This window comes from Carcharhinus amblyrhynchos, chromosome 10 (assembly GCF_965287045.1).
Source record: "Carcharhinus amblyrhynchos chromosome 10, sCarAmb.v2.hapA, whole genome shotgun sequence".
NCBI classification, from domain to species: Eukaryota; Metazoa; Chordata; class Chondrichthyes; order Carcharhiniformes; family Carcharhinidae; genus Carcharhinus; species Carcharhinus amblyrhynchos.
The window spans coordinates 97817824-97844081 of NC_137333.1; the positions used below are offsets into that span (position 1 = coordinate 97817824).

At 43.7% G+C, this 26258-nt stretch overlaps 1 protein-coding gene across 2 annotated transcripts in view; it reads left to right on the forward strand.

The window, feature by feature from the left end:
- The window catches only part of LOC145349206 (CD99 antigen-like), a 67660-nt gene that overhangs the window by 14145 nt on the left and 27257 nt on the right, over nucleotides 1–26258 (forward strand). Inside the window, exons 2-4 of one of the 2 annotated variants that reach the window (XM_080197659.1) lie at nucleotides 12528–12557; nucleotides 23009–23071; nucleotides 26020–26046. In XM_080197659.1, coding sequence (XP_080053785.1) covers nucleotides 12528–12557; nucleotides 23009–23071; nucleotides 26020–26046 — 120 coding nt within the window. The remainder of the gene's footprint in view (nucleotides 1–12527; nucleotides 12558–23008; nucleotides 23072–26019; nucleotides 26047–26258) is intronic. The other variant, XM_080197660.1, reaches the window with a different exon arrangement.

Consider the following 26258-nt stretch of genomic DNA (forward strand, 5'->3'; position numbering starts at 1 on the left):
TTTCTCTGCTTCTATCATCGTGCACTTTATAAAAAAAAAAAAATTCCTCACAAGATTGGAGAATATTTGAAGAATATAGAGAGCTATGATTTTAATTAGGCTCAGTTTTTGGGCAGGATTTATTTTCACCTGTATTTATTTGGCAGCTCATGTCCTTTGAGGATAAGGGGTAAACCTTTGAGGACTGAGGTGAGGAGAAATTTCTTCACCCAGAGGGTGGTGAATGTGTGGCATTCACTACCACAGAAAGTTGTTGAGGCCAAAACGTTGACTGATTTCAAGAATAAATCGGATTTACCTCAAGGGCTAAAGGATCAAGGGATATGGGGGAAGGCGGGGGATCAGGATATTGAATTCAGTGATCAAAATGAATCGAGGAGCAGACTCAAAGAGCTGAATGGCCTACTCCTGCTTCTGGTTTCTATAATTCACAGATTTGATGAAGATGGATCAATAAATCCAGGCTTCAAGTGTAATTTAAAACTTAGTGGAGGCATGTGCATAAGGAAGTCCACTTCCAATGATTTTGGGAGGCATGAAGTCCACATTATAGACAACATCAACTTTTAGTGAAATACTACGCTTGACATAAGACATCACGAAATGCTTCACCGAACCATTACCTCATGTGGCTCAATGTCAAATGTTCGTTAATAGGACAGATGATAAAAGCTTGGTTCAATGGGTGAGTTTTATGGAAAGAAAAACTAGGCAGAGAGTTGCAAGGAGGGAAATCAGGACTAGGCAGATTAAGACATGGTCACCAATGGTGGAATGATAAAACTCTGGGAGACTGGAACTGGACCAGCATTGAGGTGCTGGGCAGGGATAGGAGGTGGAGCCTTGGAAGAATATGAAAATAGGATGAGAATGTTGAGACGTTGCTTAACCAGAAGCCATGCTAGGTCGGCAAGCACAAAGATGATGGGCGAATGGGGTAGGAGCAAGGAGCCAAGCACTAGAGCCTTGAATGATCTCAGATTTATGGGAGCAAGGAATAGAACATGGGCAAACAGCCAAAGGTGCATTGGAAAAGTCAAACTTAGCAGCATGGATGAGGGTTTCAATGGCAGAGGAGTGAATTGGGTAATGTCACAAATGTGAAAATAGACATGACAGTAGCATGTCAGCTATGACACCAAGGCTGCAAACAGGCTGGCGAGTCTCATTGTTGTCATTGTGAGAGATGAAGCAGGTGGCCAGAGAATGAAGCTTGTGGTGGACAGCCAATTTTCCCAATGGAGTTATAGAATCGTACAGTGCAGAAGAGGCTCTTTGGCCCATTGACTCTGACACACAAGAAACACCTGACCTCCCACCTACTCCTGTTTACTCGCACTTGGCCCATAGCCTGGATGTTATGACAGGCCAAATGTTCACCCAGGTAGATTTTTAAAGGATTTAATTGGAGAAAATTTCTGTCGTCTAGTACTGAGCATTGGATAAGCAGTCTGATAATTTGGTAATGGTGTGGGTGTTGAGATACAGGGGGTAAGGCTGCATAGCATCAGCATAACTTTGAAAACTGACACACTATTTTCAGATGACTTCAGCAAATAGAAGTACAAAAAGAACTGAGACTACTTCTTTGATATTCAGGGAAAGCCAGTGATAATGAGGCATGAACTGGAAGATCAGGGATGACCAGCTATAATTAGTGTAATTCACCCAGCTGGATGAGAGTGGAAGGGGGGGGGTGTCGGAGGAAGATGGTGTGGTCAGCTGTGCCAAAGGCTATAAAGAAGTTGAGAAGGGCAAGGAGATAGAGTTTACCTTTTGTCATTGTCACATCACATGTACTTTGGGAAGTGCTTGATACAGTTTGAGAATGAAGGATCTGAAGCACGTGTTGTGGATAGAAGAGGAAGTTCGGCTCCACTTTTTCCTCTTGCCACCCATCTGTAAACAAAGGTTTTTTTGATTCTGCTCAAGTGGTGGCACATTTTCCAACCCCTTGGTTTTGATTGTGATCCAATTTTCTATTAATAATCCCACAGCAAACCTGAAGTAGGATAAACTTAGAGGGTTAGCTGATTTTATGCAAACAAAAACACACACACCCAATACAAGAAGATAATTTGCAGCTTTTTTTTCCCCACATCCGAGCACACACCTTTGAGTTCATGCCAATGACAGAGGAGTAGAGAAAAGAGAAAGGTACAGGGTAAAGGTTACAGGCAAACTCATGTTTTACATGAGTCCAGCCTCGAGTCCAATGGTGTATTCCTTTAACGAAGTTAGGTGGCTGAAACTAATCCTGGATAACCACCTTTCCAGTTGAGATGATTTCCATGATGAAATGGATATGTAGAAGTAAACCAGTCTCATCAGATGGTACAGGAGGTTCAGATGTTTAAGTGGATTGGGTAGGTCATTCAAACCTGGACAAAGCCCCTTCTTCTGAGTTGCTGTTTGGTTGATGGAAGGTGGTAGACTGAGGGATGTCCCGAAGCACGGTACATTGTCGTAGCGTCTGCATGGTTTCCCCAACGGATGAATGAACGTCGCTCGACAATCACCAGGTAAGGCTGTTCCCTTCTTGTTGAAGTGTTAGCCAATGGTCACGGACATTCGGCCTCTGATCTTCGGGTACGCATTCTCCAAGGCGGCCTTCAGGACGCACGATAGCGCAGAGTCGCTGAGCAGAAACTGATAGCCAAGTTCTGCATTTGTGAGGATGGCCTCAACCTGGATCTTGGGTTCATGTCGCACTATCTGTAACCGTATGACTTGCCTGAACTTGCAACATCTCACTTGCTGTCCTGTCTGGAGACAATACACATCTCTTTAACCTAAGCTCAATGCTATCTCCACTCACATTGTCTGCATCTTTAAGACTTGAATAGCAGGTTAGCTGTAAAGATGCGCATTCTAATCAGTATTCTGTAAACTGTGTGTGACTTTATATGCCCTTCTCTGATCAGAACTTTCCACCCACCTGATGAAGGAACAACGTTTCCGAAAGCTTGTTGGTTTACTATCAAATAAACTGGTTGGACTATAACCTGTGTTGTGAGACTTCTTACAGTGTTTACCCCAGTCCAAGGCCGGCATCTCCACATCTTAAAGGCAATTGACCATTATATAATTCCCTTGGAGGTTGGTCTTTTGCAACCCATTGGGTTTGTTAGTGGTATATTTAGGGGTAATGAGGTATTAGAGTCATAGAGGTTTACAGCATGGAAACAGTCCCTTTGGCCCAACTTGTCCATGCCACCCTTTTTTTTAAACTCCTAAGCTAATCCCAATTGTCTGCATTTGGCCCATACCCTCTATATCCATCTTATCCATGTAACTGTTTAAATGCTTTTTAAAAGACAAAATTGGATCTGCCTCTACTACTACCTCTGGCAGCTTGTTCCACTCTCCACTCTCTGTGAAAAAATTTGCCTCTCTGGACACTTGTCTCTCCCCTCTCACCTTAAACCTCTGCCCTCTAGTTTTAGAGTCCCCTACCTTTGGGAAAAGATATTGACTATCTACTGATCTGTGACTCTCATTATTTTATGGACCTCTATATGATCACCCCTCAGCTTCCTTCGCTCCAGAGAAAAAGGTCCCAGTCTATCCAGCCTTACCTTATATCCCAAACCGTCAAGTCCCAGTAGCATCCTAGTAATCTTTTCTGCACTCTTTCTAGTTTAATCATACCCTTTCTATAATAGGGTGACCAGAACTGTACGCAGTATTCCAAGTGTAGCCATTAGCAATGTCTTATACGACTTCAACAAGATGTCCCAACTCCTGTATCCAGTGTTCTGACCAATAAAACCAATAATGCTGAGTGCCTTCTTCACCACTCTGTCCACTTGTGACTCCATTTTCAAGGAGGTTTTGGCTTCTCTGTTTTTTTTTTAATTTATTCGTGGGACACAGACATTGCTGTCTGGCCAGCATTTATTGCCCATTCCTAGTTGCTCAAGCACGGTTGCGAGTCAACCACATTGCTGCGTGCTCTGGAGTCACATGTATGCCAAACCATGTAAGGATGGCAGATTTCCTTCCCTAAGGAACATTAGGGAGCGAGATGGGTTTTTCCGATAATCAGCAATGGTCTCATGGTCAGCAGTAGATACTTAATTCCAGATTTTTATTATTGAATTCAAATTTCACCATCTGCAGTGATGAGATTTGAATCCGAGTCTCTAGAAGATTAGTTGAGTTTCTATGTTAATAATCTAGCGATAATGCCACTAGGCATTATTTGAGTTCTAGCCAGCCATAGCTTTAGCCATTTTAAAGTTCTTGTTCAGTTTTTGAAATTTTATTAATCAGACATTATGATGCATTTTAAAAAAAAGTGAAGCCTTTGCCCCATGTTACATGGAATTATTAATAAGATAGAATCCTACTGTGCAGCAGGAGGTCATTTGGCCCAACTAGTTTGCACTGACCACAATTCCACCTAGGCCCGAACCCCATAACGTCCTGCTTTAACTCTAGCTAGTCCCCCTGACACTTAGCAATTTAGCTTGGCCAGTCCACCTAACCTGCACATCTTTGGAGTGTGGGAGGAAACCGGATCATCTGGAGGAAACCCACGCAGACATGGGGAGAATGTGCAAACCTCACACAGGGAATTTGGCCCTGTGTGGCCAAATTCTCCTCCAATTCGATTTTTTTAGTATGCTGACGAGACAGAGTACAGAAATGAGAGAGAGAATCTAGTGAACTGGTGCGGCAACAATAACCTCTCCCTCAACGTCAACAAAATGAAGGCGATTGTCGTCAACTTCAGGAAGCTTAGAGGAGAACGTACCCCTGTCTACATCAATGGGGACAAAGTAGAAAGGGTCGAGAGCTTCAAGTTTTTTATGTGTCCGGATCACCAACTTTTGACAGTGGGAAGTGCAGACACATTCAATGGTTGGGAGACTGGTTTGTGTGATGGATTGGGCTACATTCACAAACCTTTGTAATTTAGTGCCATCTTGGGCAGAGCAGGAGCCGTACCAAGTTGTGAGACAACCAGAAAGAATGCCTTTTATGGTGCATCTGTAAAAGTTGGTGAGTCATGGCTGACATGCCAAATTTCCTTAGTCTTCTGAGAAGGTAGAGGCATTGGTGGGTTTCTTAACTATAGTGTCAGCCTGGGGGAACCAGGACAAACTAGGTGTCCCATTTGACCCTGAAGATGAGCATTCACACCATCACCAAATCTGCCTGAATTTTAACCATACCCTCTTTGGTTGTCAAGCCTTCAGTTACTACAGACCATTATGTTATTGGAATCCCTTCTTACACCTCTCCAACTTACTATCCTCCCAGGACGCCCCTCAGAAACCACCTCTTTGACCACGCTTTTGGTTATCTGACCAGCATCTCCTTACGTGAATCAGTGCCCTGCTTTATTTTATAATACCCCTGTAAAGTATCTTGGGGCATTTTGTTAAAGTAATGGAAATTATTGTTGTAGTTATAACTTTGACTCTTATTAATGTGTGTCTGGCAAGTGGGCAACCTTAACGTGTGAACCTAGTCTGAAGCTAGGTTCGTTCATGATGAATCTCGGGAATTCTCTGCCCGTTGAAGTGGTGGAGGCTACCTCGCTGAACATATTTTAAGTCACGGGTGGATAGGTTTCTGATAGACAGGGGAATTAAGGGTTATGGGGAGCAGGCGGGAAAGTGGAACCGATCCACTTCAGATCAGCCATGATCTTATTGAATGGCAGGGCAGGCTCGAAGGGCTAGATGGCCTACTCCTGCTCCTATTTCTTATGTTCACTGATGGGCAGTAGTCCGATTCTGTTACTTATCCAACTTCATTTCCATTCTTTGGTTAGGAACATTGGAGTTGGCCGTTGAGTCTGCTGCACCATTCGTTATCCCCATATCCCTTTATGTCATTGGTATTTAGAAATGTCAATTTAACATATATCCTGTGACTGACTTTCCATGCCCTCCACATCTGGAAATCCAAAGATTGACAACCCTCTGAGTCAAAGAAGTCCCCTCTTGATCCTGAGTAACTTCTCCCTTATTTTGAAGTTGTGTCTCCTAGTTCTAAACTACCTAATCTGGGATGGCACAGTAGTTAGCGCCAGGAACCGGGTTTCATAGACAGTGCAGAAAGAGGCCCTTCGGCCCATCGAGTCTGCACCGAACACAATCCCACCCAGGCCCTATCCCCCCATATCCCTCCATATTATACCACTAATCCCTCTGACCTACGCAAGCCTGGACACTAAGGGGTAATTTCTTAGCTGGCCAATCAATCTAACTCACACATCTTTGGACTGTGGGAGGAAACCCACGCAGACACGAGGAGAACGTGCAAACTCCACACAAACAGTGACCCGAGCCGGGAATTGAACCCAGGACCCTGGAACTGTGAAGCAGCAGTGCTAACCACTGTGCTACTGTGCCGCCCAGCTTGGGTCAGTGCCTGTGCAGAACCTGTCCGTTCTCCCCCCTACCTACGTGAATTTCCTCCAGCTGCTCTGGTTTTCTCCCACCAAAAAACGCACTGGTTGGGAGTATTGGCCATGCTAAATTCTCCCTCAGTTTACCCGACCAGGATGTGGCGACAAGGGGATTTTTACAGTAACTTCGTTGCAGTGTTAATGTAAGCCTATTTGTGACACTAATAAGTAAACTTCAAAACAATGTTAACATCCTAAAATAAAATACTGCGGATGCTGAAATCTGAAATAAAAACAGAAAATGCTGTGAAAACTCAGCAGGTCCGGCAGCATCTGTGGAGAGAGAAAAACAGAGTTAATATTTTGATTCTTCTTCAGGGATAACATTTAAGTTTAAAGTTTATTTATTAGTGTCACAAGTATACTTGCGTTACAATGAAGTTTCTGTGAAAATCCCCTAGTTGCCATATTCCGGCACCTGTTCAGGTACAGGGAGGACGAATTTAGCATGGCCAATGCACCTAACCCGCACATCTTTCTGACTGTGGGAGGAAACCGGAGCACCCAGAGGAAATCTACGCCGACAACTGGGAAAATGTCTAGACTCCTCACAAAATGACCCCAGCCAGGTATCGAGCCTGGATCACTGGCGCAGTGAGACTGGCCTCTAGCCTTGGATAAGGAGTTAGGGAGTTTATAAAATGTTGAGAGGAATAGATAGGGTGGATTCTCAGAGGCTATTTCCCAGAGCTGAAATGGTCCCTACGAGAGGACACAGGTTTAAGGCGCTGGGAAGCAAGTACAGAGGAGATGTTAGGGGTAAGTTTTTCACTGAGGGTGGTGAGTGAGTGGAATCGGCTGCCGTCGGTGGTGGTAAAGGCGAACTCGTTGGGGTCTTCTAAGAGACTTCTGGATGAGTATATGGGATCTAATGGGATTGGGAGTGACAGATAGTTCTATGGCTTGGTCGGTATAGGTGCGGTCGATGCAACTTGGGGGCCGAAGGGCCTGTTTGTGCTGTAGTGTTCTATGATCTAATCTTGCCACAGTGCTGCCCATTATCTGCATCTACTTTCTATCCACCCTGCAGGACTGTAAATAGTTATATATCATGTCTTTTGCCCCACTGTAGACTAGGGATTCTGAGGCCTGAAGAGGGGTGCACTGTTTCCCATTAGGCTAATTTTAATCCAAACTTTTGATCTCCTTGGTTCTTGCACATTTTATCAAAGGATTCTTCTTTCTCCCCACATTTTCCATTCCCATTTGCTTTGTGGTTTCATGTGCTTATTTCTATCTATGCAGTGATACTTGGCTTCTGATTTTATTGAAATCTGATGCTTTCCTATCCTAGTTGAAGCTGTCACCCAGGCACCCATTCGTAAGCTTACGCAGTTTACTCTTCTGTAATGCAATCCTTTATAACATCAACTTGCCTTTGTACAGTCCCCTCTTAGTGCAGTTAAAACCTTGGAAGATGCTTCACAGGAATCTTGTCTGATATTATTTGACACCGAAAGAAGAAACAGGCATTATAGGCTAGCTGAGTTAAAGGATGGTAACTTCAGAGTTTGGAGGCAAGGCGTGTGAAGACTTAAGCTGCTGTTGGTGGGGCAGCGGATATGCAGGAGGACACAACTGGAGGAAAACACAATCTCTGGCATCTAGGCTTGGATAAGGAGTGAGGGAGTTGAGGCCATGGTGGGATTTGAAAACCAGGATGGAAATGATTTAAGGACAGGATGTTCTGACCACACCTGCCCTGAAACCAGAAATTCTCACCCAAGGTCAACAGACCTCTAGGATAAACGCAAAATACTGCGGATACTGGAATCTGAAACAAAAACAGACAATGCTGGAAAATCCCAGCAAGTCTTGACAGCATCTGTGGAGAGAGAGAGAGTCGGGCCAATGTTTTGAGTCTAGATGACTTCATCAGAGCTGCCATCATGTTGGAGTTGGTGGAGATGACGGAGGATAACCTTTGAATGCGGAGACTGGTGGAATGAAAAGTGAGGACAAGGAGGACCCCATCCTGGGTTCTGGGACGGTGGGGAGGTGGTGAGAACAGTGGTCTGGAGGATGGGTTGAGGGTGCTGTCAACCACAATGGGTGGAAAAGTATGCTTGAGGAAGACACATCAGCTGCGCTAGTTTGGAAAGTGGCATGATCAGAACAGAAGGCAATGGGTCATCCAAACTCAATATTGGCTCTACTCTCTCTCCACAGCTGCAGTCAGACCTGCTGAGACTTTCCAGCATTTTCCTGTTTCTGTTGTCAGTAGACCTCTAAATGGTTCATCAAAATTTCCATCCCACCTGCAGCGATTTCCGCAGCTGATGAGACCAGAAAGTTGACCCTTAAGTTTGAGGCATTGGTGGACCTGAAGCACATGTCAGCTGGTGATGGTGGTGAACAGGACTTGGTGTGAATTAGGGTACATGCAATTAACTTCCGATGAGTTGAGGCTTATAGGAAGTGGGAGGCGAACCTTTTCTTAATCAGTTTAACCTGTCTAAATTGGAAGGAGCACAGTCACTGAATTGGTTTTCCGTTGATAATTTGTGACCAGTGAAACTCCTGTGCTCCTTCAATGCTAATGCAACTCTGAATCTCTGGCAGCGAACAAAGAAAATTATAGCATGGGAACAGGCCCTTCGGCTCTCCAAGACTGCACTGACCATGCTGCCTGACTTAACCAAAAATTCTCTACCCTTCCAGGGACCATTTCTCTCTTCCCATCCTATTCACATATTTGTCAAGACGCCCCTTAAAAGCCACTACCATGTCCGTGCCTGTCATAATCTTGTAGACTTCTATGAGATCGCCCCTCAACCTCTGTCATTCCAGTGAGAACAAACCCAAGTTTCTCCAACTTCTGTTCATGGTTAATGTCCTCCAAACCAGGCAACATCCTGGTAAATCTTTTCTGCATCCTCTCCAAAGCCTCCACATTTTTCTGATAGTGTTGCAACCAGAATTGAACCCTATATTCCAAGTGCAGCCCAACTATGGTTGTATAAAGCTGCAACGTGACTTGCCAATTTTTAAACTCAGTACCCTGGCCAATGAAGGCAGGCATGCCGTATGCCTTCCTGACTACCTTCTCCACCTGCATTGCCACTTGCAGTGACCTGTGTACCTGTACACCTGATCCCTCTGTCTGTCAATACTCTTAAGGATTCTGTCACTTACTGTATATTTCCTATCCTTATTAAATTTTCCAAAATGCATGATCTCACATTTTGGATTAAACTCCATCTGCCACCTCTGTCCAAGTCTCCAACCGATCTATATCCTGCTGTACCGTCTGATGGTCCCCATCATTAGCTGCAAATCCACCAACCTTTGTGTCGTCCGCAAACATACTAATCAAAACCAGTTACATTTTCCTCCAAATCAGCCTTGGGCTGTAGGAGTCATGCTGAATATATTTGATAAATATTGCATGCATCACAACTGTATTGAACAGCTCAGAGTGTACCATGATTCAAGTAGCACATTTGAATACTATTGCACTTTCTGCGCTGGCCACTTTGAAATTTTTGTAAAATATCTGAAAGAACATTACAAATAAAAGTACATTTTTTCAAACAAAAAAGGTTATAGGTCTCTGCTATGGCTTTCATCTTATTTCCTACATTTTGTTTTTCCTATGACCTTAGTGAATTGGCGACGCTCTGATTGGCAGTAACATTTCTGGGGAAGTTTACTATCACCAGTTTTTGCGTATGTGACTGCACGCATGAATGAAATATATTGTTAGTGCAATCATTTCCATCTTAAATCCTAGAGCACATTCAGTCTGGAGAAGAAATGATGCATTTGTTTTCAATTGGATATCAATGATAGCAAGACTATTTTTAGTTTAACTGACACTTGGGTGGAGATTTCTGCAAAATGGAATTTCTTGTTTACTTTGTGAAATTCCTATTTGCATATCATTTTTGATTTTCTTTTAAGAGAAGTTAAAATCTGCTTCCCCATGTTTATTCCATCTTATCCTAACTTTTCATTTAAGTTTTGTTTCTTCTTTGCCATCTATCAGGAGATGGGGCTTGTCAGTGCAGACTTGATGGGCCAAATGGCCACCTCCTGCACTACAAGGATGCTATGATCCTTCTCCTATGCAATTCTCTTATAAACAGGATTTCTTATGAGTTCTTTGGTTTGTTTAAATCAGAATAATCTGGTCATTTTATTTCATTGCTATTCGTAGTAGCAGCACGGTCGTGTTATTGGGCTAATAAGTTGGGGACCTGGATTAGTATGAAGATGTGAGTGCGAGTCTCGCCACAGCAGCTGGTGGGATTTAGACTCGACTGATTAAATAAATCTGGAGTAAAGAGTTGCTATGCCATCCGCTATGCCGTGCAATGACTGAATTGATGCAAAAATAAAAATTGGTTCACTTGTGCCCATTTTAAGGGAAAACTATCTGTTTGGCCCTATGTGACTCCAGAGCTACAGCATTGTGGTTGATGCCCAGTTGTATTCAGCTTAACCACGTGTGTGTTTGTGTGTGCGTGTGCGTGAATTCTTGCCTTGGCAGCTGGAATTTACCGTACAACCTGGCTGCCGTGTTTCTGAGATCGTTAACCTGCCCTGATGTTGCCCTTTTTATTGCCCGTCGCATTATTCTTATTTGCTTTCTTATGCAGATGAATGGTGTATCGCTCTGTAAATGGATGTAACAAACTTGCATTTTATATCATGCTTCAAACTATCTTGAGATGCCCCAAAGACAGCTTTGCAAGGTGGGTGGCACAGTGGTTAGCACTGCTGCCTCACAGCTCCGGAGAGCCGGGTTCGACTCCCGGCTTGGGTCACTGTCCGTGTGGAGGTGCGGTTTCTCCCCGCGTCCATGTGGGTTTCCTCTGGGTACTCTGGCGCCCTGCCACAGTCCAAAGATGTGCAAGTAACGTGCATTGGCACCTCAGTGTCCCGGGATGTATAGATTAGTGGGATTAATGAGGTAAACGGGGTTGCCAGGATAGGACCTGGGTGGGATTATTGTTGGTGCAAACTTGAATGCCATCCTCCTGCAATGCAGGGTCCTATCATTCTAGGGAAAGGTTCCACAAACATCAGGGGTTGACTTTATCTAGTGATGTCGGATTGAATGATTTTTGGTCGAGGAAACTGGGAGAATTCAGCTGCAATTTTTCTGAATGTAGGTCATGGGGCCTTTTGAATCCTCCTGAGGGGGGCCGACCTGGTTTCGTTTTAATCGAAAGACATGTGCAAATGTTTTAAAAGTCCTGAGCAGATGTGCATTTGCTGCATAAACCTCTTCAGTGTTCAGTAAGTGAAGCCAGTTCTCCTGCATGCAAGTTGGGTGGCCTGGCAATAGTTAGATATGCCATTGGCATAGCATTCCCAGTGGCTCACTGGCAGTACCAGGTACGTTTCTGAATCATGTGGTTGGATAAAAGTTAACTGGGCTGACTGGAGTGGCAATGGATATTCTGTAGTTTGTGTGGGTGACAGGTAAGAGTAAGGGTTGCCTGCGATAAATAACCTGCCAGCTTTCGTGGTTTCTTTTTAAAATTACGTTCCCTATAACAACGGCCACGTGAGTGAGATCACCTGTGAAAATGACCATAATAAACAATTAACTTTAGCTAACACGGTGAGAAGAGAAAGCTTGTTGGAGTAGTCACGTAGTGGTATTGTGACCGGACTTGCAGTTCAGAGACTCGGAGACCACGGTTCGAATCACACCACGTCAATTGGTGAAATTTGTATACGATTAAAACAAAAAATTTGGAAAGTTACATGACGTTGGCGGAAAACTCGAATGTCCTTTTAGGGATGGAAATCTGCCATCCTTACTCTGTCTGGCCTACGTGCGACTCCAGAGCCACAGCAATATGGTTAACTGCGCTCTGAGATGGCCTAGCGAGACATTCGGTTTCAAGGACAATTAGTGATGGGCAACAAATGCTGGCCTAGCTAGCGACACCCACATTCCAAGAAAGAATAAAGAAAAAATATTCAAGTCTCCAGTTGCTCCTGCTTAAATGTTTTAATAATGCTTGGTGTTTGTGTGTGACTGCTGATTTGCATTCTTGCATATCTGTTGCACTTAAAGTTTTGGTGTTAACTGCTTGCTTTTGCAGTAATGGGCTCTTCCTATTTTTTTTCTATCCTCTTTCTGCAGCTGCTCCTACTTTGGGTGTTAATGACACGGGTGAGTACGGGAACTTGATATGCATGAAAGCTGTATCAACTTGCGCGCAAGAGAATGACTCCATCCATAAATAATGCTTTAATGAAACAATACTGCACATTAGGTGGGGAATTAATTTGAGTCATAATTACTCAGAGCTAGGAGAATGGTAGCAGGAATGTAACTTGTTTTGAAAGCTGTGATTCATTCAGAGGGGAGTTGTCTGCTGTGTAAGATTTCACTTTTTAATGCCTTCCCAGCTTGGGTTCTCTGACTGGAAGATGGTGGAGCAGATTGAACGTTTGTAGGGACTTCCTTGAAAAGACTTTTATAACTACATTCTGCATCGTACAATCAAACTTGAAGATTTCCACTGAGTCACCTCTTTATATTCTGCATCAAAGAACCATAGAAAATTAACAGCTCAGAAACAGGCTTTTTAGCCCTTCTTGTCTGTGCCGAACCATTTTTTGCCTAGTCCCACTGACCTGCACTTGGACCATATCCCTCCACACCCCTCTCATCCATGTACCTGTCCAAGTTTTTCTTTAAATGTTAAAAGTGACCCCACATTTACCACTTTATCCGGCAGCTCGTTCCACACCCCCACCACTCTCTGTGTGAAGAAGCCCCCCCCCCCCCCGAGTATTCCCTTTAAACTTTCCTCTCACCCTTAACCCATGCCCGCTGGTTTTTTTTCTCCCTTAACTTCAGTGGAAAAAGCCTGCTTGCGTTCACTCTATCTATACCCATCAAAATCTTATACACCTCCTATCAAATCTCCCCTCATTCTTCTACGCTCCAGGGAATAAAGTCCTAACCTAGTCAATCTCGTTGTGGGTTTTAAAGGAAAAGAGGTGGAATTGTGGGTAATTCCACCACCCTACGCAATAGAAAAGAAATCCTGAAATCCTCAAATTCCTCAAACCTTTGACCCAACTGTTATGATCAGGAGAATGATCCCGGAGACGTTGTTTGACATTTGAGGACTCTGGGTCTGTTCTCAGTGGAGTTTAGAATAGTGCAAAGTTATACTGTCACTTCAAAAGACAAAAGTGCAGATAAAATTACTTTAGAACATCAGACAATACAAGGTACAGGGTCTCTTCCCATATCTGATTGAAACTTAGAATACTGAAAGGTCTGAATAGAGAGGACGTGGGGAAGATCTTTCTATCGGTAAGAGAGACAAGGATCTGAGGGCACAGCTTCGGAGTAAAAAGGAATATCCTTTAGAACCAAGAAGAGGAAGAATTTCTTCAGCCAGAGGGTGGTGAATCTATGGAATTCAGAGCCACAAAAGGCTGTAGTTGCCTGAGCATTGAGTGTATTTAAGACAGATGGGTTCTTGATTGGTAAGAGGATCACAGGATATGGGGAAAAGATGGATGAATGTGGTTGAGAAACTTCTCAGCCATGATTGAATGGCAGAGTAGACTCGATGGGTTGAACAGCCTAATTCTGCTCCTTATCGTCATATTATTCATGAGCTTAACTCTGACTGGATTTTTCTTCCCAGCAAAGTGAATTCAGCAACTGCTGCTGGAACTGCAGCTGGTCCCAACTGTCTGAGTGCTGGAGCCCACAGGACCAGATAAATCTGACATTTCACACAGGACAAATTGGCCTGGGAGTGGAGTGTAAGGAAGTTATGGGATCAGAGGGTCCGGATGGCAAGGCTAAGTACTGGAGGGGGCACCTGGAATGCTGGGTGGCAGGATTGGGGTGGCCAGAAATGTAGGTAACCTGCCACAATTCCCCAAATCCTGAGCTCAGCCTGTCAACCTCAATATTGAGGCAGGGATGGGAAGTGGTCCTCAAGAGACCATTAATTGGGCCACTTGAGGTCTCGCTGGCACCCTGTTTTTTTTAAAAACAAAAATTGCAGACAGGATTAGGCCGAGCAGGAGGCTGATGGAAAGATCTCCGAGGTGGTCATTATATCAGCCCTCCACCTGAAAACCTTTGTGGTGGTATGTCCTGTAAAATCCTGCCCTCAGTTTCCAGTTGCTGTAACAGCACCTTGGGGAAGGACATCTCATGTTGCTATGGAAGTGAGTTGAGGTCAGTCTTCACTAAAGGCTAGTGAATTGGTACAGGAAGTTAATTAAAAACTCTAACGGAATGTTGATCTTTACAAGGGCTTAGACTTCAAAAGTGAGGAGGTGATATCTCTGTCCTACGAAGGCTTAATCAACATTGTGTTCACAGGCACAACGTCTTTGGGTGCACTGAATCTGACTGTTGTCAGGAGGAGATGTTTGGGGAAAGGTAGAGAAAAACATGTCCTTTTCATTGGTTTAGCGCTACGCCATTTTGCCACTAGAACCTGCCAGCAACTCCTCCTAAATACTGCAGAGGTGTCCATATCTTTCATTGCAGGTAAAAATGCTGCTGTGTGTGTATATTTTCTTAAAAAGACACTCTAAAGGAAGTTGGATACAACAAAAGTCAACAACTTTGAGCATAAGAATTAAGAGCAGGAGTGGGCCATCTGGCCCCTTGAGCCTGCTCCGCCATTCAATGAGATCATGGGTGATCTTTTCATGGACTCAGCTCCACTTACCCGCCCACTCGCCATAACCCTTAATTCCTTTACTGTTCAAAAATCTATCTATCCTTGCCTTAAAAATATTCAACTGCTTCACTGGGCAGGGAATTCCACAGATTCACAACCCTTTGTGTGATGAAGTTCCTTCTCAACTCAGTCCTAAATCTGCTCTCTCTTATTTTGAGGCCATGCCCCTTGTTCTAGTTTCACCCGCCAGTGGAAACAACTTCCCTGCTTCTATCTTATCTATTCCCTTCATAATCTTATGTTTCTATGAGATCTCCCCTCATTCTTCTGAATTCCAATGAATGTAGCCCCAGTCTACTGTGTGGCTTTTCATAAGCCAATCCTTTCCATTCCAGAATCAACTTGGTGAATCTCCTCTGCACACCACCACCAACCCCCAGTGCCAGTATATCTTGTCTCAAGTAAGGAGACCAAAATTCAGTTTTGCACCAATCTAATGAATAGAGATTAGAAAACCATTTTGCTTTTGCTCTGTGCGAGTAGAATGTACTTATTGGTGATGGATGGTAATGGGGCCAGTGCTAATTTCTTAGTGAGGATGAAAGTGTAACCAGTGCTAGAAATAAGACCATAAGATGTGGGAACAGAATTAGATCATGTGGCCCGTCAAGTCTGCTCTGCCATTTGATCATGGCTTTTTTTATTCATTCTTGGAACATGGGTATTGGGGCTAGCCAGCACTTACTGCCCATCCCTAGTTGTCTGACAGGGCAGTTGAGAGCCAACCACATTGCTGTGGCTCTGGAGTCAGGTGTAGGCCAGACCAGGCAAGGATGGCAGATTTCCTTCCCTAAAGGACATTGGGGAAAGAAATAGCTGTCGTGTTTCTCGACCCTGTTCTCCTGCCTTTTACGCTGTAACCTTTGATCCCCTTACCAATCACGAGCCTCTCTATCTCTGCTTTAAATATACTCCAACTTCTTGTTGAACAAATACTTTGGGAATGGGGGGCTGGGGGTGCAACTCTACAACAATGATTTTTCCAACACATTGTGAATAGTTACTAGGTAAAGCTGGCTTATCCCTGTATGGAGAGAAATCATTCACATCATCAGCAGTTCTCAATTACTGACTCTTCACTTCCTATACACTGGAAGGATCATCCTCTCCCCAAGTCACATTTGCATACTTTTTTGCTACTGAGCAATAGGAGACTTCAGATTGTATTTTAGCTCCAAAATCCTGATCCCGATAACAAGATTTTACAATTCCCCTTGTTGTCAACTTTAGTTTTTCTGAGCCTCCGTTTACCAAACCCAGGGAATTCCAACAACCCTCAGAAGCTCGACACCATCCAGAACAAAGCAATCCACTTGATTGGGACCCCATCCACCGCCTTCGCATTCACTGCTGCCATTATCACTGCACTGTACCAGCCATTTGCACCATCTACAAGATGCACTGCAGTAACTTACCAAGGCTGCTAGTTGCAGTAATTTCTAAAGCCGTCACCTACGCCACCTCAAAGAAGGGTGGCAGATGCATGGGAACACTGCCACCTGGAAGTTCCCATCCAAGCCGCACACTATACTGACTTGGAACCATATCACCATTCCTTCATTGTCATTGTGTCAAAATCCTGCAACTCCATCCCCAGCAGCACTGTGGATGTATTGACACCACATAGACTGCAGCAGTTCATGAAGGCAGTTAGGGGTGAGTGCCAACCTAGCTAGTGATGCCCATGAATGAATAAACTAAAATTATACTATCTTCTGGAAGGTACTTGCGGCTAATGAAAAATTGCACTGTGAAACTGGGCCAACCACACTAATGCCAATGTGCTCTGTATAAGAGGAAGTATCGAGATATCGATATTTAAGAGCTATTTAAATTAATCCATGTGACGTGGACATTGCTGAGTGGCCAACATTTATTACCCATCCCTAGTTACCTGAGGGCAGTTGAGTCAACCACATTGATGTGGCTCTGGAGTCACATGTTGGCCATACCAGCTAAAGATGGCAGATCTCCTTCCCTAAAGGACATTAATGAACCAGGTGGGCTTTTGCAATAATGGACAATGGTTTTTTTTTTGTCCATCAGTAGATTCTTAATTCCAGATTTTTTTTTTGATTTCACCACCTGCCGTGGCAGGATTTGAACCCGGGTCCCCAGAATATTAGCTGAGATCCTGGATTAATAGTCTAGCGATAATACCACCAGATCATTGCCTCCCCTGCTGCAGTATGCTTTTCTAACTGTGCAGTTTTGTGAGAAGTCATATGTTGTGAGTCATTGTTTTTTAGCAACGAGGAATTCATGCCATGCCATAGTAATGAGGCACGGGGCTTAATCTGTACCAACCTGCCCTTATTTAAGTATGCTGCAGTGCTTGAAGTGCAGCCTCTTCAAAGCGATTGGCCTTTATTTTTTGGCATTTCATTTCGTACCCAATCTGTGTTCCAGTTTTACTTTGGGAACAGTGTTTCACTGTGGGTTACACTCCCGTAGATACAGTTCTCCTAGCTTTCAAATGGGATTTTAAGGACCTGAAGATTGGTGGGGTAACATATCATGATGGCAGTGTATAATTTGTGATCTGAATAATGATAGCTTGCATCCATCCCCGGAGACAGGCCAGGAGCTCAACAGATATAAACACTGCTGCAATCTGAGACTTGATCTAGGAGAGCCCGCTCTGTTTGTATTCTTGTATAAAGCAACCATGTTTACATTTTCTCTCAGTAAAACAAACATCATTCACCTGTATGGAATAATTAGCTGATAAGGCAACAATATTTAGTTTTACTTAGAACCTGTAATGAAACATCCTGGGCACTTCACGCACAAAATAATAAAATCTAGCACTGAGCCACATTAGGAGATTTTAAGACAGATGACTGAAGCCAAGGCAAAGTGTTAAGTTTTTTTTTAATGTTCCTCTGAAAGTAAGAAGATGAGAGGGTTAAGATTTACAACTGGGGAGGTTCAGAGACCAAAGTGGTGCAGATACTTTGGAGGGATCATGAAATCCCTACAGTGCGAACAGAGGCCTTTGAGCCAGCATCGAGGACAATCCCGCCCAGGTCCTATCCCCATAACCCCACGTATTTACCCTGCTAATCCCCCTGACGTTAAGGGGCAATGGAGCAGCCATTGTAACAGCCAATCCTACCTTGCACGTCTTTGGACTGTGGGAGGAAACCGCAGCACCCGGTCTCGGGGCGAGTGCGGCAGGTAAATCCCGCTTTATGGGTTGAATGAAAAGACGTGGATGAGGGTTTCAGAACAAATGAGCTGAACCAGATGACACTGGAGGTGAAAATTGATGATCTTGGTGATGGCATGTTTGTGGTCGGAAGCTCCACTCAGTCTCAAGATTGCGAGGAAGAGGGGTTAAGTCATTGGTGGAAAACTGAGTTAAAGTTTATTTACTAGTCTCAAGTAGGTTTACGTTAACACTGCAATGAAGTTACTGTGAAAATCCTCTAGTTGCCACACTCCGGTGCCTGTTTGAGTACACTGAGGGAGAGTTTAGCATGGCCAGTGCACCTAACCAGCATGTCTTTCTGACTGGTGGTGGGGGGGAAAACCAGAGGAAACCCACGCAGGCACAGGGAGAACGTGCAAACTCCTCATAGCAGTGGCCCAAGCCAGGAATGGAACACAGGCACCTGGTGCTGTGAGGCAGCGGTGCTAACCACAGTGACACCCACATGGTGTCATGGAAGCCCCGGATATTTCTTTGCTCTGCCACCTATTTTAAGTGGAAGAAATTTCTGTTCGTCCAGCATTGGATGTCAGGCAAGCGGTCTGATAATTTAGTAACAGAGTGGAGAGAAGTGGTGATGAAATAGAGCTCAGCATTGTTGGTGTACATGCACAAACTGGCAGTCTTCAGCTATTGTCACAACTGGGTGACATGTTAACAAAATAAAGTTTTCGAGGATTTATATATGTATAGGTCAACATTAAAAAAAGGTATGGTTTTAAGTGGATTTAATTTCATATTTCTTTGCCTGCTAGGATAAAAGAACAAAGGTGTTGTTTGTATGTGTTGGGGGCTGGAAGTGCCAACTGTTGTAACAGCACTTGGATTACAGAGTGAAGAATAAATAAAAGATGTAATCATGTGGGGGCTTACTTCGCTACTGGAGGCCCTTGTAAGGTAAAATAGCGCTTTAAGTTTCAGCTGGATATATTTAGGGCAGCACAGTGGTTAGCACTGCTGCCTCTCAATGCCAGGGAGCCAGGTTCAATTCTGGCCTCGGGTCACTGTCTGTGTGGAGTTTGCACTTTCTCCCTGTGTCTGTGTGGGTTTCCTCTGGGTTCTCTGGTTTCTTCCCACAGTTCAAAGATGTGCTGGTTAGGTTGATTAGCCATGCTAAATTGTCCCTAGTGTCAAGGGGATTAGCAGGGTAAATGTGTGGGGTTATGGAAATAGGGCCTAGGTGGGATATGGTCAGTACATACTCGATGGGCTGAATGGCCATCTCCTGTACTGTCAGAGTTCTATGATATTACAGTTGGAGACAGAACATTGGGGTGCCAACATTTCTCAACTCTGCCAGAAGAGGCAGGCTTTCTACAGTACAAGTTACTGTCCAGATAACCAGAGAATTGGGAAAAGTGAGAATTTCTGAAGAAAACTGAATTTAAGAGAACAGAGACCAAGGTATTGTTCAGAAGAATTCAAGGTAGATTACACCAAGGGTTCTGAGTTTTAGGTACAATTGCAGCAAACAAATTTAGAATGAGACAGCAGACTTTAGAGGGCGTTTTAATAAGAGTCTGGGAATCGAGAGTTAAAGCAATAGTGTCTAGTTAAAGCGTCTAGTTAAAGCGGTTTGTACAGTAGTTAAGATAAAGAAATCCTGAAGGGAGGTGGTGAAAATTCTGGACTGGATTCACTGTTAAAAATGGATGGAAGCTTTTAGAAATGTCATTTGGAAAACCTGGACTGGATTTTGGAATGCAAAGTGGAAAGGAAAAAGCCATTTATTGTGAGAGAAGATTGTAATGCATGTGTCAATGGAGTGGAGTTTAGGAAAAACTTGTGTGACAGTCAGCTGGTGGGAGGGGGGTGGATTCTGAGGAATAATCCGCAGACACTAATTTGGGTTCAGAGAGGAATTTGACCACAGTCATCTTGTGTGCTTGAAAGGACTTTGTGTTAATGAGACCATGGTGCCCTTAAGGTGTACTTTGTAATCCATGTTGATCATAAAATCTGTGTTTGTCAAATCTAAGAGGGGAGAGCAAAGTAGTATTGCATCATAATCCAATTTCTTATGTTTAATACATGTTTTTTTTCCTTGCTAAAACTAATTAGTGGTTCTGTGACCCTGTTCCTCCATGTTTCATTAAAAATAAAGGAAAGGTTAGGGTCTCTTGAGCCAAGGTTCCATTCTGGTATCTTCCTGTCCAGTTATAACATCAAATAGAATTGTGATACATGTAAGTGAGAAAGTTCTTCAATATCTTTGGGCAGCACGGTAGCACAGTGGTTAGCACTGCTGCTTCACGGTTCCAGAGTCCTGGGTTCGATTCCCGGCTCGGGCCACTGTCTGTGTGGCGTTTGCACGTTCTCCTCGTGTCTGCATGGGTTTCCTCCCATGGTCCAAAGATGTGCGGGTTAGGTTGATTTGGCCATGCTAAGAAATTGCTCCTTAGTGTCTAGGGATGCGTAAGTTAGAAGGATTAGTAGGTATGTTACCATATACATAGACGATCTGGAGGAGGGGGCTGAGTGTAGGGTAACAAAATTTGCTGATGACACGAAGATGGGTGGAAAAGCAAATTGCGTGGAAGGCGCGGAAAGTCTGCAGAGAGATCCGGATAGGCTGAGTGAGTGGGCGAGGACCTGGCAGATGGAGTATAACGTTAGCAAATGTGAGGTTATCCACTGGTCGAAATAATAGTAGGAAGGAATACTATGTAAAGGGTGAAAAGCTGCAGCATGCTACTGTGCAGAGGGACCTGGGGTCCTTGTGTACGAATTGCAAAAACTCAGTCTGCAGGTGCAGCAGGTGATCAAGAAAGCGAAATGGAATATTGGCCTTTATAGCGAGGGGGATAGAATATAAAAGTAGGGAGGTCTTGCTGCAACTGTACAGAGCGCTGGTGAGGCCGCAACTGGAGTACTGTGTGCAGATTTAGTCACCACATTTGCGAAAGGATATATTGGCCTTGGAGGGAGTACAGAGAAGGTTCACCAGGCTGATACTGGAGATGAGGGGGTTAGCCTGTGAAGAGAGATTGAACAGACTGGCTCTGTACTCGTTAGAGTTTAGATGGCTAAGGGGGGATCTTATAGAGACTTACAAGATAATGAAGGGGCTAGATAGAGTAGAGGTAGAGAGATTCTTCCTGCTTAGAAAGGATAGCAGAACTAGAGGGCACAGCCTCAAAATAAGGTGGGGGGGGGGCTGCAGTTTAGATCAGAGTTGAGGAGGAACTTCTTCATTCAAAGGGTGGTGAATCTCTGGAATTCTCTGCCCATTGAAGTGATGGAGGCTACCTCGCTGAATGTATTTAAGTCATGGGTAGATAGGTTTCTGATAGACCGGGGAATTAAGGGTTATGGGGAGAAAGCGGGAAAGTGGAACTGATCCACTTCAGATCAGCCATGATCTTGTTGAATGGCGGGGCAGGCGCGAAGGGTTAGATGGCCTACTCCTGCTCCTATTTCTTATGTCCTTATATGTATGGATATGGGGATAGGGCCAGGGTGGGATTGTGTTCGGTGCAGGCCTGATGGGCCGAAGGGCCTCTTTCTGCACTGTAGGGTTCTGTGATTCTACCTAGTAAAATTGATGCTAGGTTGATTTCCAATTCCATTCCAAACAACATGGGGATGCTTTTGATGAAACACAGGATGGTTTCTAAAGTTGGGAAAGTCGCTGACTAGTAAAATGTCACGGAGGAGCTCTTTGACACCAGTTCCGAGCATCTGAATTCAATAGAATTCTGATTTTGTTTTTACCCTGGAAAATGTGAATTTTACATTATCTGAACAGGGTCCTCTCTGATATGTTGCAAACTGCTTTAGCATTAATGGAATCTTTTATTGCCTCATATCACTCCTTTCCACTTTCTACCAAATGGGCGGACATCTCAGCCTTCAGCATACAAGTTTGTTGAAGCAACAACTGAGAATCTTCAGGGATAAAGAATTTCAAAGATTCCCAGCCCTCTGAGTGAAGATATTTCTCCTTTTTATCTTCATTTAGATTTTGACCACTTATTTGAGACTTGTCAGCTAGGGGAAGCAGCTCCTGGACATTGATTCTGTCAAACAGTCCCAGAATCTTGCCAGCTTCAGTGAGATCTCCTTTGGTTCTTCTAAACCCCAAATAATACAGACCCATTCGACTCAATGGGCGGCACGGTAGCACAGTGGTTAGCACTGCTGCTGCACAGCTCCAGGGTCTTGGGTTCAATTCCTGGCTCGGGTCACTGTCTGTGTGGAGTTTGCACGTTCTCCTCATGTCTGCGTGGGTTTCCTCCGGATGCTCCGGTTTCCTCCCACAGTCCAAAGATGTGCGGGGTTAGGTTGATTGGCCATGCTAAGAAATTGCCCCCTTGGTGTGCAGGGATGTGTAGGTTAGAGGGATTAGTGGGTAAAATGTGTAGGGATGTGGGGGTGGGGCTTGGGTGGGATTATGTTCGGTACAGACTCGATGGGCGGCTTTCTGCACTGTAGGGTTCTATGATCCCTCCTCGTAGGCCACGCTGCAGTGTGTTACACACAAGCACAGGATACGTCAACAGAGGCCATTCCTGTCTTGAGGGTGATTTCCAGAAAGGTCTGCAGCTTGTGAGCTCAGTGTCAGGACTTGGAGCAGTTGTGGCGTTTTGAGGTTGGGTGGGTGATGTGGTAGGAATTACTACCTCGTGCAGGTAATAAGTTGAAGTTGGATAACATCAACACTTCTGTTTTGTCTTTCAGGGGATGACGGTTTTGACCTTGGTGATGCTTTAGGTGAAGATGTTCCTAAAACCTCCGCCCCAGGTATGCACTGATGAATAATTTTGTTAATGACCTAGATAGTGAGTTCATGATTTAATACATTAATTTGTGTAGTATCTTTTCAAATTGAAATGCCTTTGAAGATTTTGCGCTGTTTCGCAGGAAGAGATTGCTTGTAGGGACTATCCGATAGACCTATGGAAAGACTTGCTGTACTGCACAATCACTTGGTCCCATTTGTGCTTTTTATTAAACCAAAGGTTACGGGCACCAATTTACTACCAGTCCTTTTACATATACGGGGTTATTGTGAGCTTGTCTCAAGAATTCTAACTCTGGTTAGATTTCTTTTTTGGACATGGTCATTGCCTGGCACTTGTGTGGCTCAAATGTTACTGAATGCACAGCATTAGATCATTTGTCAAAAACCTGTACTGGCATTGAATTTAGCCTTGTACAGTGGTCCAAATCATTGCTTGACATTCAATGCCATTCCCATTGCTGAACCCCCACTATTAACATCCTGGGGACTACTATTGACCAGCAATTAAACAAGACTAACCGTATACCTACTGTGACTACCAGAGCAGCTCAAAGGTTAGGAATCCTGCAGCAAGTAATTCATATCCTAAGTCCCTAAGGCCTGTCCACCAACTACAAAGCAGAAGTCAGGAGTGTGATGGGATGCACTCCTCCTTGCCTGGATGAATACAGCTCCAACAACACTCAAAGCTCAAAACCAACCGTCTGATTGCTATCCCTTCCACACAATTTCAGTCAATCCCTCCACTACCAACAAGCAGTGGTGGCCATGTAGCAGCTACAAGATGCATTACAAGGTTCCTTGAGACTTCTTTATGGCTATCCAGTATGTCATGGTACAGAGGTAATATTGTTGCCCCCAGGTCAGAGGGTTCTGGATTTGCGCTACATTCTGAGAATGCTATGTAGGATGACTTTCACAAATCAAAAAATCCTTGTTTTCTTGTTGCAGTGGTTCAGACAGTTTAAAGTTTATTTATTAGTGTCACAAGTAGGCTTGAATTAACACTGCAATGAAGCTACTGTGAAAACCCCCTAGTCGCCACACTCCAGCATCTCTGGTACACTCGGTCAGAATTTAGCATGGTGAATGCACCGAACTGTCATGTCTTTCAGACCGTGGGAGGATACTGGAACACCCGGAGGAAACCCACGGAGACACTGACAGAACAGACTCAGCACAGATGGTGATCCAAGTCGGGAATTGAACCCGGATCCCTGGCACTGAGGCAGCAGTGCTGACCACTGCTACCATGCTGCTGCCCATATGTTAAGACTCCCTTAATGGTATTTGAAGAATTGAACGATGTTCTTGCAAACTGTTTAACACTCTCCTCTTTGGTCATCAAGAAACTGCTTGAGTGGCTTTTTTCAATTCTTGGCTCTGTTTGTGGGAACTTGCTGGAAAGAAAATGACTGGCCCGTTTGCCTACTGAAGTTCCACTGCATTTTGAATGAAATGCGCGGTTATTTATAAACTGTTTTGAGAGCTACGATTAGGTTCAATATAAATATAGGGTTCTATCAATGCAATGCTATCCGCATCAGATACCTTGCAGAGGGACTACTCGATAGCAATTAGTGGTCAGAACTAAAGCTGGTATTACATTTTCCTGCCTTCGCTTGAGACACACTAGGGTCACTTTTTAGCTCCAAATATTTGCTCTCGTTGAAAGTAAGTAATGCAAAATTGAGAATGCTTTGTTAGCATCAATATTGCAACAAGCTGTTGGAGGGCCTACATTAACTTTTTTTTACACTTTACTTGAAATGTTAGTTAGCCTTATCCCAATGTTGGAATAAAATGGGATTGTTGGCGCTCTGTATTCAGTGTGCCATTTCCTTTTCTTCTGTTTTGGAGATGCTTGGAAGTATTAGCGAATAAATGAAATATTACCCGGATGCAAATCCTTCTGTTCTTTCCTTGCCTTCTCCCCATTTGCAATGTTTTCCAAACCTATTCATGCAGAAGTTGCAATACTGTATCGTTCCAATATTATTAGAGACCACTAGGAATGTTTTCAATGGTAGAAATAAGAAATCCCAGTTATTTTCTGAAGGAATGAACCAGTAAGGCTCCACAGTTTAAAACCCAAGAACTTTTACTATTCGAAAATCTTGATTCTATCTAAAACTTGACATTATTGGTCTGGTGCTGTAACATCTGGAATTAGCCAGAGTTAAACATTAATTAAAAGACAAATTGTGGTTGAATATTGTTATATTTTTAAAAGGGTTGCTTTATGAGCTGCTGTTTGGTGGTGATGTCATTAGGGTGTTGCAGAGGCTGCTGCTTTATTTTCAGTTTTATAGCAGCTCTTTCAATAAAACTTGTGTGGCAGTTTGAATCGACGTGTGCAAACCACATCTTCTGTTAAAATGCACAACCCCTAACATAGGACATCACAGATATAAACTATAAATTACACAGTATATGATAAACTATTTTTGGCTCAACAATTACTGCTGCACAGTTTGGACTGACCTGTATCTGTGTCCTTTTCATTATCTCTCTCGCTCGCCAAGGTTTCAGTTTCAATTTTCCAACCGTGACTTGTTCCTGATTTCTTTCACTGGGAAGTTTTTTTTGTGTTTTACCCGTTCTGCCTCCCTGCGACCTGATCAGTTTCCATTTTGAGGTGGTGGGGGAGGGGGACGGGGGGAAGTCAACCTCAGGAACATATAAATTTAAAAACAAATATAGATTCCCTCACTATTTTCTGCAGATAAACTTAAGAGTTACACAATGTTCTAAGAACAAAGAACAGTACAGCACGGGTACAGGCCTTTTGGCACCCATCCCCCCCCCCCCCCCCATCCCAAACCTGCACCGATCATGATGCCTGCCTAAACTAAAATCGTATGCACTTAAGGAGTTTGTAGCCTTCCCTTCACGCCCTATTCATGTATTCAAATGTATTCTAATTAAATATTATTTTTCTTTACAGCTGCCGATCCCTTACTTCCCGATGTTGGTGAGTTTTTTTTTTGTGCAGTAATAATTTGATTGGAAGTATTATTCTTCACATGATGGTTCTGAACATTTTGCCTTTAGTGTTAGATTTAGACCAAACCGAACATAGCCTATTCTTGAGGAAGTATCATTTTCAATACATAAAGTAAAATTGCTTATATGAAGGGAATTTGAACCATTAATTAGCTGTTGGATAATATAGTCTTTGCTTGC